General features: G+C 35.0%; 1 protein-coding gene across 2 annotated transcripts in view; it reads left to right on the forward strand.

Annotated features, from left to right (window-relative positions):
- spred1 (sprouty related EVH1 domain containing 1) overlaps positions 1-13,449 on the forward strand; it is a 118,825-nt gene extending 105,376 nt beyond the window's left edge. The window contains exons 4-6 of one of the 2 annotated variants that reach the window (XM_063050886.1): positions 1,562-1,614; positions 8,419-8,580; positions 9,044-13,449. In XM_063050886.1, coding sequence (XP_062906956.1) covers positions 1,562-1,614; positions 8,419-8,580; positions 9,044-9,703 — 875 coding nt within the window. In that variant the 3' untranslated portion in view covers positions 9,704-13,449. The remainder of the gene's footprint in view (positions 1-1,561; positions 1,615-8,418; positions 8,581-9,043) is intronic. The other variant, XM_063050895.1, reaches the window with a different exon arrangement.
- Positions 13,450-13,876: the final 427 nt, after the last annotated feature.

Genomic DNA, 13,876 nt, shown 5'->3' on the forward strand with positions numbered 1-13,876 from the left:
TTTTTGCCAGGTAGTGACTCACCTGCAGTTGGACCTTCCAGATAGAAGTGTACTATAATCAATTAAAACACCTGGACTGCACACAGGTTTATATCTAGCTAAGACACTGTAACTAATTATGTGACTACTGAAACCAATTGGCAGCACCAGTGATGATTTTCTGTGTCACATTAAAAGGGGTGAATACTTATGCACTCAAATATATTGTGTTTTATATTTGTAATTAATTTAGATCACTTTGTAGAGGTCTGTTTTCACTTTGACACTAAAGAGTCTTTTTCTATTGATCATTGTCAAAAAAAAAGCCAATTTAAATGCACTGTGATTCAACGTTGTAGAATAATAAAACATGAAATCTTACAAGGGGTGTGAATACATTTTATAGGCACTGTATATAAATCCTGATTCTTGTCATCTTTCCATAGATTATTCAAGTTACAGTTCTTCATTAGTTTATTTTATTGCTTTTTAGTAGATTCTCCTGATCTTACATTGTGCAATGACTTTTCTAATAATAATTACTGATGCACAAACAGTAGGATTCTGTTGAGTTTTTGTTATAAGCCAAGAACAAAACACCTCTGCAACCTTTTATTGAGTTACAGTGCAGAATAGGCCATGCTGCCCAGCAATTCTCAGATTTAAACTTGGCCTAATCATGGGACAATTTACAACAACCGGTACATTTTAGGAAACCCACATTGTCAGGGAAGAATATACAAACTCAGCCCAGGCAGCGGCGGGAATTGACCCTGTATTGTAAAGCGTTGTTGTAACTGCAACATTACCATTGCTGCCCATCATCATATTTTTAAACACCACCAGGCTATTGCAACCTCATTATGTTTACTCATAATTTCAAATTTTATGATACTGGTAAGATCTGTTATTCCTAGTAAGGATGCTTTTGACTGAGTTCATATATCTCACAGTGGCAGGAATGACCGAATGTCAGCCAAAGACCGTAAGCCAAAATTGTTGCCAAGACGTGATGCCGTATTGCAGAGCAGTCATTGAGCAGCAATGTGAAAAATTAAGGCTTTCTTAGTGGGTTATTGAATGGTTGAGACCTGCTTTAACATTAAAAAGACATCTATTGCTTTTGGTAATGATCACCACCATTCCCATCTCTTCTTCCATTACCATTATTCTCAGCTTTACTTCATCTGCTCAGTACTCCTTGCACTCACCTTTGACCCAGCTTTAAGCAATCCTTTCTGTAGTTTACCTTCTCTATGATGGAAGAATTTGAGGACAGAAGGACCATTCTATTCTTAATAACTTGGATTTTGTGCTCTTGAGTAATCTGTTCAAAAGTTCCACAGCCCAGAGTGTGGGCATCCCTGCATTAAAAATGCTGGGGACTTCAAAATGTGCAGCCTTTGACATTGTTATTTTGAGCTTAATCAATGTTTTATTTTTGCTGCTTAATCCAACTCGTATGATCTTTAAATAGTTGAACAGATATGAGTGAGACAAATTTTCATCATTGATTTCAAACTTTAAAGGGTGAATAACAGTGAAGCAACTTGTCCGATGACATTGATGTTTTATTTGTCAGCAGGTTGCCAAGAAACTTCCAATGAAGCTACAGTTTCTGATGATGGCTTTCAAGTAAGTGAAATAAGAAATGCATAAGAAAGGCATTTATATAAAATCTTTCAGAGCCTGTATTTGGTCTGCTCTCTAGTAACTTGAAGAAGCTGCCCTACAGTGTGAAATTTAGGAAAGCTTATTATTTTGCTGGCCTGATATATATTTCAGGATTAAGTATGACCAAGAGATTTTTCTACTGATTAAAATGTAATATTTAATACAACTCATGTTTAAGTGGCTTACAGTATTTTACTGCAGGAAACAATAGTACTTAGATGACAAATGAGTACTGAATGTGGACATGAGTAATATTCTGGTACAATTGTAGAAATACAACATCAGAGTACAGTCTTCAAAGTGACATGATTATTGCTTTATATATAATTTGAAGTACATTTGCTGTTTGTGACCTAGATTTGTGATTTATCATCACAAATGATAAAGTATTTGATGCACTTCTAGAAGCTTTTGTTTGCTTAAAAACCTATTGTCTATTTTAAGTTAAAAGATTAAATCATATTCTATAGATCTCATATCTTTTTTCATTAAAGAATAAGGAAAATAATTTTTGAAAATGCACAGTAATTAGTATAGTCCTTTAATTAATGAAAAAATAAAGCAGATGATCTTTACTAAGAAGTCTGTTGTGTTTACCTGGTAAAATACATTTCCTGTCTTCTTAAAGCCAAATTATGTACTATGCTAGTTAATCATATTTCTTTAAAATGTGAGTGGAATGCAAGATAGGCTCGTACCAACAAAGACAGTAGTCAAATAGGTGCTTGGGGAAACTGAACAGAGTTGACAACTTTAGACTGATAGTTTTTTCCAATCTATCAATTATCTTTCTTCTGCCTGCAGCCTGAAACCTTAGAACTTCCTTTCTAATCTCTGTCCATCAGAAAAGACAGTAGTATTCAGCAATGCCAACACACCTGTCCACACCTGTCTACAAAGCCTAGTTTTGATTAGTATTATGAACTGGAAATCTCAATTACCTTCCATAACTCTTAAGAAATTTGCAAATGTGTTTGTGAAGAACAAAGTAACCAACACCTAATCATCCAGGTTGCATGCTTCACTCCAAATTTGTTAATTTTAATATTTTGGAATATAAACAAGCATCAGAATCATTGATGCTGCATACAAATATAGTTCTAATACAGTTAGAAATGCATAGCTTTAATCATTGCTTCTTCTCCATGAAAACTTGCTGCAGTGCAATTCAATATGCACCACAAATCCCTATCAGAATCAGCATGCTGTGATTTCCCCAAGATTCTACAAATTTAGATGGCTTTCAGGACTCTTAGGTCTGCACCATTTCCAACAAAACATTTCACTGCTGACAAGCTCAGGAGTATAATTACACTTCCACACTCACTCAGCTGAATTGTATGTCTGTAAAATGTTTAAGGTTTTTGGACTTACTTGCAAATTTCAGATTTAGTTTTTCTTAATTGCATGGTTGTAGACTTTGCTTTCAAAATCCCTACAACATTATTCTGAGGCTGGAGGGCCTCAGACCTCAAACGTTAATGCTGTGTCCCTTTCACAGATGCTATCTGTCCTGCTTAGTCTTTCCAACATTTTCTGTTTTTAGTATTGATCCATCATTTGGATTCGAGTTTAATTTCCTCTCAAATTGATTATTTATGAGTGATTAAATTTGATCTCACTATTTGTCAGCTTTTGTATTTAATAATCTGAAAGTTGGTTTTGCTTACGTTTTGTTTTCCTGTGCTATTTGCTTGAAATTAGTCAGCCAAAGTTTAAAAGTAGCAATGTGCTATCATCATTTATGCACAATTTCTGCATGCTTTTGGGCTACTTGGAAAAATTGTGCTAAGTAGTGTTCCACCTTTTAAAAAAAACTTGGTGTCCCAGATGAAGTCAACCATCACAAGCATTAACTTTAAGCTGTCTTGGTCCATTGGTATTGGAAGGCACATTACAGAGCGTTTTAATTAAGCCTTTGTCTCTGCCAATATGACTAACAAATGATTCTATAAAGCCCTTCCAGTTATTTATAGTTAGAATCTGGTTAATCACAGATGGTGGATGATTAAAATATTTTTGTGATAAATCCTTTTTTAGCTCTATTAATGAAGCTGCTATATTGTCACTCTTAAAGCGAAGAATATTTTTAAATCAATTTAAGCAAAGCAGCTAAAATATAGGTGTGTGACAAATTTTGTTTTTGTGATAACACAAAAGAATTTGAGCAGAAACTTAGGAGCTTGTGCAGTTGCAGCCAGGTTTTCTAATTACCCTTAGTGGGAATGCCAAGCAACCGTAAAACATCTTCCCAATTGCACCACAATTTAGAATTGCCATTGCTTTTAAATTTAAATATTAGAAAGAGAGAGTGTAGGTCTATGGTTACTAAGCTCTTCATTGAACCTTACATTGAATTTGTGCATTATACCTTGTCTTTGGAATACAAGTTAAATTTAGAGGTAAGTGAATGGTGTGGGGCTTTCTTCTAAGCTGAGTAAACTTATCATTATTTTGGGGCGTTATGGTAGCATAGTGTATAACGTGATGATATTACAGCTTGGATTTCAATTCTGACACCATCTGTAATGGGTTTGTAAGTTCTCCCCGTGGGTATCCTTCTGGCGCTTTGGTTTCCTACTTCATTCCAAAGAGGCACTGGTTAGTGGATTAATTGGTCATTGTATATCATCCTGTAATTGGGTTAGGCTTAAATAGATGGGTTGTTGGGCCAGAAGGGCCTGTTCGATGTTGTGTCTCGAAATATATAATCAATAAGTCATTTAGTGTTCCTTCAAGCTCTTAATTACAAGATCCTACATTTAAGTTTCTCGTGGTTAAACGCTGACATGGCTAATTTCACACAAGGAAATATTGTAGTTTTCTTAATTTATCATTGTAAAGAATTTCTCATCTCAGAGGGATAATTAACTAATAATTTTAACTTTTCTATGCTAATTTACTTGAAAGAGTAACAATCTAATGTCTTGTTACCAGTCTAAATCTAGTTTTGTTTATAGCAAGTATTAGGATGCAAACATTTGAGAGAAGTGTATGCCACTAATCTTCACTGGTAAATTACACTCAGCTAAAATAAAAACGGAACCTATTTTGTAAGCTGTTAATAATTTTCTGCTTGAACTTCAGTCTGCAGAAACGGAAAGGGAAGAAGTTTTGATAATTTGAACAAGAGGATCTGAATCTGGATCCCATTTTCTGTGCAACTGTATTTGTCCAACATATTGCAGCTGGAGTTGATTTTATTACTTTACCCTTCATCCATTCAAGCCATTTTAGTACTTTGAAGGGGGAAAAATATCATAGGAAGCATCTCTTAGCAACCACAGGACAGTAATTACTATAACAGCAGCTGGGAGAAAAACAGATTTCCATTTTACATAAAAGCTGTGTTGGGTTGCTTTTTACAGACAGCACTTGCCAAGCTTTGTCAGAACTGAGTATTATAGTCAGAATGTGGGTGGTGGTTGCAGCTTTTAATCATTCTGTTGCTTTTTAAAAATTTCCATCTTGCAATATGCTATGCATTAAGTGTTTCAGTGTTATGCAATTCTTGTTTGTTAAGTGGAGGGAGATTGTAAATTTGAAGATATGATTATACTTCATTTAATATAGGAAACAGAAGGAAATGGGGTCCTTGCAAAGGTAACATTATAAAAATGCAAACTTTTTCATCAAAGAAATAGGAACAAGTTTGTATATTAAACCAAATAACAATTGGTCATATGGTAAACTTAAACATGAGAGATTCTGCAGATGCTGAAAATCCAGAGCCACACTTTCAAAATGCTGGGGCAACTCTGCATCTATGGAAATGAATAAACAGTTGACCTTTTGGCTGAGACTCTTCATCAGGACTAGAAAGGAAGGGGGAAGATGCCAGAATACAAAGATGGGGGAGAGGGAAAGGTGTTCAAGCTAGAAGGTGTTGGGTAGGGGAAGGGTGGTGAAGTAATAATAGAAGTAGGAATCTGATAGGAGAGGAGAGTGAACCAGAAAAGAAAGGGGAGCAGGAGGGGCACCAAGGTAGGTGATAGATAGGTGAAGGGAAGAGGTAAGCGGGGGTGGGGGGGGTCAGAGTGAGGAATTGAAGGGAGGGGAGAAAATCCTGGAAGTTGGAGAAATTGATGTTCATGCCATCAGGTTGGAGGCTACCTAGACGGCATGAGGTGTTGCTCCTCCAACCTTAGAGTGGCCTCATCATGGCAGAAGAGTCCATGGACTGACATATCAGAACAGGGATTGGAATTAAAATGATTGTCCACCGGAAAATACTGCTTTTTGCAAATGGAGTGAAGGTGCTTGACAAAAAACCCCAATCTACATTGGGTCTTCCCAATATAGAGGAGGCCGCATGGGGAGCACCAGATACAGTAGTCAACCCTAACAGATTTGCGGGACAAGTGTTGCTTCACATAGAAGTGAACTGTATAGAGATAGTAAACTTTGTGTGATTCTTAAATTATCAACGTTGATGCAAAGCAAGCATAATTTCTGAAAATTCTATGGTGGTGGGCTATTCACTTGAATTACTATGGTCCATATGTTGAAGATACTCCCATAATAGTATTGGGGAGGGAAGTTTCAGGGCTTAGAGCAAATATTAATGAAGGCAGTATATTGCCAGATTAGATAATAGTATGCCATTGTCCCTAGTGGTAGAAGTTACGGATCTGAAAGGTGTTGACGGAGTAGTTTATAGGACATCTTGTAGATGTTACTCACTGTAACTATTGCTCGAGCTGTGAAGGCAGTTCAAGGGTAGTGGATGGGGTGCCAGTCAAGTAAGCTTTTTTCTCTGGACTGTGTTCAGTTGTATAATTGTAAAGGCTATGCTTGTCAAGGCAAGTAGATATATTCCATCATTATTCTGGCTTGTACCTTGTAGATGGTGAAGTGTTGGGTGGTGAGTCATTCATTGCAGGAGTACCAACAAACTCTAGATTGTTTGGCAATCTAACTCAAAACAATTCTAATTACTGTAAATGTGGCTGTCTTGGAAAAAAATTGACAATGTATATCAATAGTTTAATAGAAAAAAGAAACCTGTGCCAAATTTCTGTTATGTTGAAGCAAAACATTAACCACTTAATTTTCTCAAAAATATCAGAGCTAGTTTTGCAATTTTGTCACTTTTCAACTTTACAATTTATGGTCCCATACAGATGATGGAGAAATACAGGTGACCCCACCATTACAGGTGTTGGCGTCTTATGGTATTCACAAATCAGAAACAGAATAAAGTTCACTCTTAAGAAAATTACGTGGGGAAAAAAATATTAAATGCAGAAAAAGGGCAAAAAAATTATCTATTTTAGTCAATACTGAGGCACTGACTCATTGCATTGATTGGGTGAGCAGTCATAGCTGAGTCTCTTTGTTGCCACACCCTCTCCAATTTGAGGACGTGTGAGCAGATGCCTTAGAATGTAACTCTGCGACACTCTTCATCAGGGACTTTTTCTCTGATGCACTGCATTGTGGGAAATTGCTGTAGCCATGACCAACTTGTATTCTGGCTCCTAAAGTAATCCCTCGGTCTTTTCTCCATTGATTTTTTTTTTCTTTTTATTCTCTATTTCTTAAATTCTTCTTAATCCATGATCTTTATCCATTCCCTGTGTCTGCTGTTGGCTTCATCTGTGTAATAATGATGGTGGATCACTTTATCATAGGCAGTAAGATAGTTTTACATGAGATAAACATCCCTTGGAAATGCATGACAAGAGAAAATCTGCAGATGGATATCTTTGATTGTTAAGATGAGATTCAGTGGGAAGAGAAGGGTTCCTGTTACACAAAACAGCAGTAAAGATGGGTTTCTAACAAGACATCTCTTTTGTTACGTGAGGGTTATCTGTAACTTGTTTCTTACATGATTGGTGATCCTGATTAGGATGCTGGTTACCTCTATCTACTTATAAACTATACTACACCAAAATGAGCTATTGGTAAGACTAGTAATGTGATTTAATTTTTGGCCTTTCTAAGCTCCCTGATATTTAAAGCATTTGAGAACATTTTCAATAGGAAGAGGCTGGTGCTGTTCTGTGATATTCATTGATTTAAACCGGCATTGTAGTCCATTTTATGCATTTCTAGCATAAAATCTTTCGCTTTATTTTGCTCATCACAGAGTTTCATAACATAGAATTGGTCCTTTCACAATTTTGATAAATATGGCAAAAATGAGTGAGAATCTGGCCCAGTTCTGAAGCACTGTATTGCTGTAATCTTGCCCATTAAATAGCAAAAAATCAGCTGATATACACAAAGAAATTAGGATTTCAAATTGTTGGATTACAAAAAAGCACTTTAACTTGAAACAATAATTAACAATGAATCAAATAAGTAAACTATATAAAAACTTATTTTTCACAGTGGATCCTTTCAATTTAAATAAGTGAAGGTGATGGATGGGTCAGATCTCAATTAGAAGTCATATTCCCAATGTTGGGAAATTGCTTAAATTTCTTGCTGTGTTGGACTTCTTTTCAAGAGTTCATACACCAATCTCAAATTTAGTGATACTTTTGTGGAATTTCAACAGTTCTGCAGAGAACTGTCTGAATACTGCTAAAGGTTCCAACCCTGTTCTGTGTAGTTTGTTGTTTTTTAACTGGTGTTTCATAGAGTTGTGATAGGCTGTCCTCTGCTGGTCAAACTGGAAATATACTGTTTACAATTTGAAGTGGTGAATTAATCAAAGCCTTTCTGAATCAGAATCAAGTTTATTATCACTGACATGTGCCGTGAAATTTTCTAACTTGACAAATAAGTAATAAAGGCTTTTTGTGCTGTTTTTAGCCACCTCAAGAAAATGATGCTGATTCTTTGAAAAGAAAAGAGAGAATTTTACGACGTGACACTGTAGTAACCAGTGAACCTTGCAGAAGTTGCTATGTTAGAACGCCTCCACCTGAGGAATTCAGTTCTCGAAGATTGTATTTTCCTGCTCAGCAGAATCAGGTAATCTTTTATTGTTTAGTGTTTGTTTTAGAAAAGAAATAAATTATGATACATTCAACTATTTTACAGAGGTGAAAACTGAACGTGGTATTTTTCCATTATTCTGAATGGTAGAATATTTTATCAGGAAATGGGTATTTACAGGACTAATCCATGAGGTCACCAAATGCAGTATCTCTATACTCTTGAGTTACATCTACCTAAAGCACAATTTTTAAAATTTATTATTATAGTAGTTTATAATGATGTTCCTCAGAATATTATTTGAACAGCAGTATAAGCTTGAGTAACGTTAAATTGTGTCCTGGCCAGTGGCTGGGGTATTATCATGCTTATTCAAAGGAGAACTCATAACTCAGTTTCGTATCTTTTGAAAGTCTATTTATGCATTATAATATTTTTACTTATTCAGTTTTTTCAACCACAGTTTGATTTTTAATGAGAAACTTGAAATCTTTTTCAGGTCATGTTAAAATCAACTAGGCATGTCAGCTTTCAAGATGATGACGAAGTAGTGAGGATAAATCCTCTGAAGGATGTATTGATTAGGGGCTATGAAGACTACAGACATCCTATTGTGAGAAAAAATGATTTGGAAACAGAAGTAGATTCGTATGTGTGTTTTAAGCCTGAATCTAAGAAACATGATTATGTATATCCTTCAGTGCAAGGGATGGAATCCGATTCTGTTAAAGATTCAAAGGGTTCTGTTGTATTCAAAGCACAGCCTCCCACTTCACTGAAATCAAAAAAATCCAAACGAAGGAAAGAGGACGGAGAGCGCTCTCGTTGTATATATTGTCGAGATATGTTTAACCATGAGGAGAACAGAAGAGGACAGTGTCAGGATGCTCCAGACCCGATCAAGAGGTGCATTTATCAAGTGAGCTGCATGCTGTGTGCAGAGAGTATGCTCTATCACTGTATGTCGGACTCTGAGGGAGATTTCTCTGATCCATGTTCATGTGACACTGGTGATGACAAATTCTGTTTGCGTTGGATGGCTCTTATAGCCTTGTCTGTTTTTGCACCATGTATGTGCTGCTACCTCCCTCTAAGAGCCTGCCACCATTGTGGTGAGATTTGTGGATGTTGTGGAGGAAAACACAAAGCAGCTGGATGATGTAAACAGTTGGGAGCCAAGCTGTGCAAATAGTTTTTCTCCAGATGGCATCAATTCTGGCTCATGAGGGTATTGGCCCTCTGGTATTCAAAGCCAGGATCAGTTGCAGAGCTGTGCTAGTTTCCAGGTCTAGTGGAGAAGTGATGTGCTTTAAATGATAATGACATTTCTATAGGCCACCATGTCTAATACTTCGCATGGCACAGTCTAACTCAAGAGGTCTTGCGAAGCAGAGAGGTCTTTGCTTTTAGCTGTTAATAATGAACACTGTATGTGATTATGCAGAAGGTATTCATTTTGCAGTTTTGTACATTGAATTGGTTATGGGACCTGGTGTCTCACATGAAGCTTTTACTGAAGAGACTCAAGTTTTAGATTAAAAGCACGAGGTAACTGTTTGGATTTTTTTTATTGAGAAAGATTATTTTAGATTTTGCTTCTGTTAAGTATTACTATGTGCATTTACAGAATCACTTATCCAGAAGTGCAGATGAATTTACTGTCTGAGTAATTACAGATTATTTAACACATGTAAAGTGTCAAACTCTATATAACTAAATTTGAGATATGGCTTGTACTTGAAGAAATGTAATCTTTTAGTCCTGTGTCAAGATTTTGATATATAATTGACCCATAGGTACACCTTTTATTTTTAATCCATTGTAATATGCATGCTTGCTAATGATTTAGCATTATTTTGAATATTTTTCCACCTTCCCCATAAAACAGAAAGTAACTGATTTTAAAATTATCTAAAACTTATTGAACATTTGGGGCGTATTTAGATTTATAATCATCTGAAAAAACACTTCTAATATTTTCGCACAACCAGCAAGTTTCTTGTCAATGACCCAATAAGTTAGATGATTTAATACATTGATGTAACTGAGAATCATATACTATTAAAAATCTAAAAGATATATAGTCAATACAAGCATTTTAGACCGAGCTTTATGTCCGCAAGCTATCAAAAAGCAATAGATATAGTTTTGGAAAGATACAGTTTTAATTTGTAAATTAAGCAAATGTTAGGGCATTTAATGATGCGAAACTATACTAGCTTATTTTGTTCTGAGATGAAACTGAATGCTCTTACTTTAAAAAAAACAACCACTGAGGTGCTGGATTTCCCTGGATAAATTTTGCATACAGGCATGGTGTGGAGTGGTTCCTGTAAATGTGTATGTGGTTTTGTGTTGAAATACATAGGTATGGTATGTGTAGATGTAATTAAAAATCAGAATTTACATTGGAGCCATGTATGTTGGCTAGAACTAGGACTACACAGTGGAGAAGACAAATTTTGAGAATGAATGGACTAAATTATTGGGCTTAAACATAAAAGCCAAATTTGTGGTTTAAAAAGGGAAGAATTATTCTTCACTTAGTTTAGAGCCTCTGATAATCAGTAACATGTGGAATAAACCAGTGTTTTACTTATGGCACGCAGGCACATTTGATTTTGTACATTTTCTCTACACACTATTGTACTACATTTTTCATGTCTGTGAATTTGAAGGGGAAAATAGAGCTTGTGTGGTTGTGGTAGAATCATCTTCAGTCTAAGATTTAATGCTTCTAAATGTTATCATATTTATTCACAAGAAAATTACATTTAAAATTTAGGACTTCGGGTAAAGTTGCTTAGCCAGGTTCTAGTTTTTTCAAATGTAAGTGTAAATGAATAACCCCATTTGTAAGATATTCCACTTTAAAATGCATCTATTTATCAGCTGTGAGTAGATGGAATGAACTGACAGCATTCTGTACATAAAGCTAACTTTGAATATTATTTCACATTGAAAGTAGAGGCTAAAGATATGAGACTAAATTTTAAAGAGCTTGTTTCTAGTTTTGTACCTAATAGAATGGCTCCAAAAGGAAAATTGTGGTGATGGGCAGTTATTTCTTTTGCAATTTTGAATATTTAAAATTTGTGTAATGCTTCATTATAGGATTCCATCTATGCTGATGAATTTTGATTTATCAGTGTTTTGCACATTAGGGGAATCAAACAAATTTTGAATTGTATTTAGAGTACTTGTACATAGTCTGAGACCACTTGCTTATTTTGTATTTTTCTATACATTTCCGTTGTCCACATATTGAAAAAACTAATGGCCATGTTTCCATTAAGTGCCAGATAACTTTCCCTTTGAAAGAACTGCAAGCTAGCTGAGGAAAATTCTGACTGACTTTTCTGTCAACTGCAGTTAGTAACGCACACATAGACATTAATAAAACTGAAGTCTTATCAACCCTGGCATTCAGAAACTTCATCTAAAAATTCTGCTTATATAATGTCTTCGAGGTAAGATTTTTCTCTGATGTTGTCCAATCTGTAATATTCTGAGGGGAAGCTCTTAATTCATGAGATTTTAAACAATTCTTCAGGCCTCCACATCTTATCCATTGCATTTGCTTCTCATCTGGGTTCTGGTGAGAAAATTGTTTGTTCATTTTTGCATTAAATGGATATTATATCTGAATTAATTTCATTTTTCCAAATATAAGCTAGTCACAATAAGTTACAGAGTGAATGCTGGATTGAAGACAGAGTTTGAAAAAGAATCCATCATATTTACTGGCTGCCTAAAAGATGTGATTTACCAATTATTCCATTGTAATAAGCCTTAAGCAGAATTTCTGACCTTTTCAGTTTTCACTCTTGTTTTGACATTGCTGTTCTTGTGATTGTGCAACCAACTTTTAAATTACATTTGTGAAAATGAACTGGGGCACATATTAAATAGGTTTTCACATGCAGGCCTATTCTATTATATTCTGCACTCATAATGCTCGGTATTTAATTCAAAAGTTGCTTCCTTCTTTTCATATCCTTTCCCCATGTGCAGATGGAATCAGTGTTAGTAACTTTTTAAAAATTCTCTACCAAAATTATTATCATAGTGGAAATCATTTCCAGTTCAATTCGGAGACAGAAATCTACTTATCTGTAGAATGTTAAACTTTAAATAACTCCAAATATAACTTAAGGTGCTTTATATTTTTTTCCCATTGGGTTCAGAGAAAGTCTGAGAGTGCTGGCACAATGGAATGTAATGATGCATTTATCCCAAATGAACAACTTGCTGGCTGTAGAAAAGTGTTATGTGTTGTAATAGGTATATGTTGGCCTAAGAATAATCAGGCACTATGAATTAGTATAGTGCATCTAGCCATGTATTGATTTTGTATGCAATGTCTGCTTTATGTATTTAAAAAACGCCCAAAAGGCATGCCAATAACGCTAATCAACCCCTCTGAGTACTGATGCCATTTATCACTGTTAACTTTTTAAATGCAACTTTGTTCTACTTCCACTTTTTTTTAAATGCTATGCTTTCCAAAATGAGACATCAATAGAAACCTAAATTTGCAGAATATTTAGTAACCTTTCAATTTTTCTCCAGATTCTGTCTATTGTTTGCTTACTGCCACTTCCTTAATACACAGCCAACTTCCAAAAAGTGCCTCGCTTGTACATTTTTAAAACTCCATCTAAATTTAACTGATATTGTACTTGGTACATTTCAATTTTAGGTATTTTTATTTTTGTGTTGAAAAGATGAAGTAAGTGATGTACAGTTTAGTTTAACTACTGCCATGGGTGTAATTAAATGTACGAGAGTGTAGCTTCTTAATTTCTCAAATATATATAATGTAAATATGCATATACTGTAAGTTTGTAACAGATTTTGTTACATCATACACTTGTAATTTGACATATCAAACAAGTATCATAATAAAACAGTAAGTTTTAATTTCTTTACATTCTGTCTGTTGTAATATTCTATTCCAGCATGCTAGGCAAAATAGCAGACGGTTAATGCAATCTACCAATTATGTTTACTCTAAAACGTATTTAAGTTGTTGAGACTGTTTAACAGTGATTAGGTATTAGAAATACAAGGGTGCAATGTTAAAAGTGGATTTGTTAACAAAAGTTGTCCTGCAGATGTAAATTTACTTATTTGATTGTTTTGCAATTGTGGTATTTCAGCAGAGGAAGCAACCTGATGAACTTATGAACACATCGGGGGGTCACTAAAGATGCTTATGATCAAAAATTGAGGTATACCCAACTGTTAATGTAATCTTTTGGGGAAGGAACAAAAACATACTTATTTCAGTTTCAGTGTTATCTCCAGTTGAACTAATGCTTCACATTGG

This window comes from Mobula hypostoma, chromosome 1 (assembly GCF_963921235.1).
Source record: "Mobula hypostoma chromosome 1, sMobHyp1.1, whole genome shotgun sequence".
In the NCBI taxonomy this organism is placed as follows: domain Eukaryota; kingdom Metazoa; phylum Chordata; class Chondrichthyes; order Myliobatiformes; family Myliobatidae; genus Mobula; species Mobula hypostoma.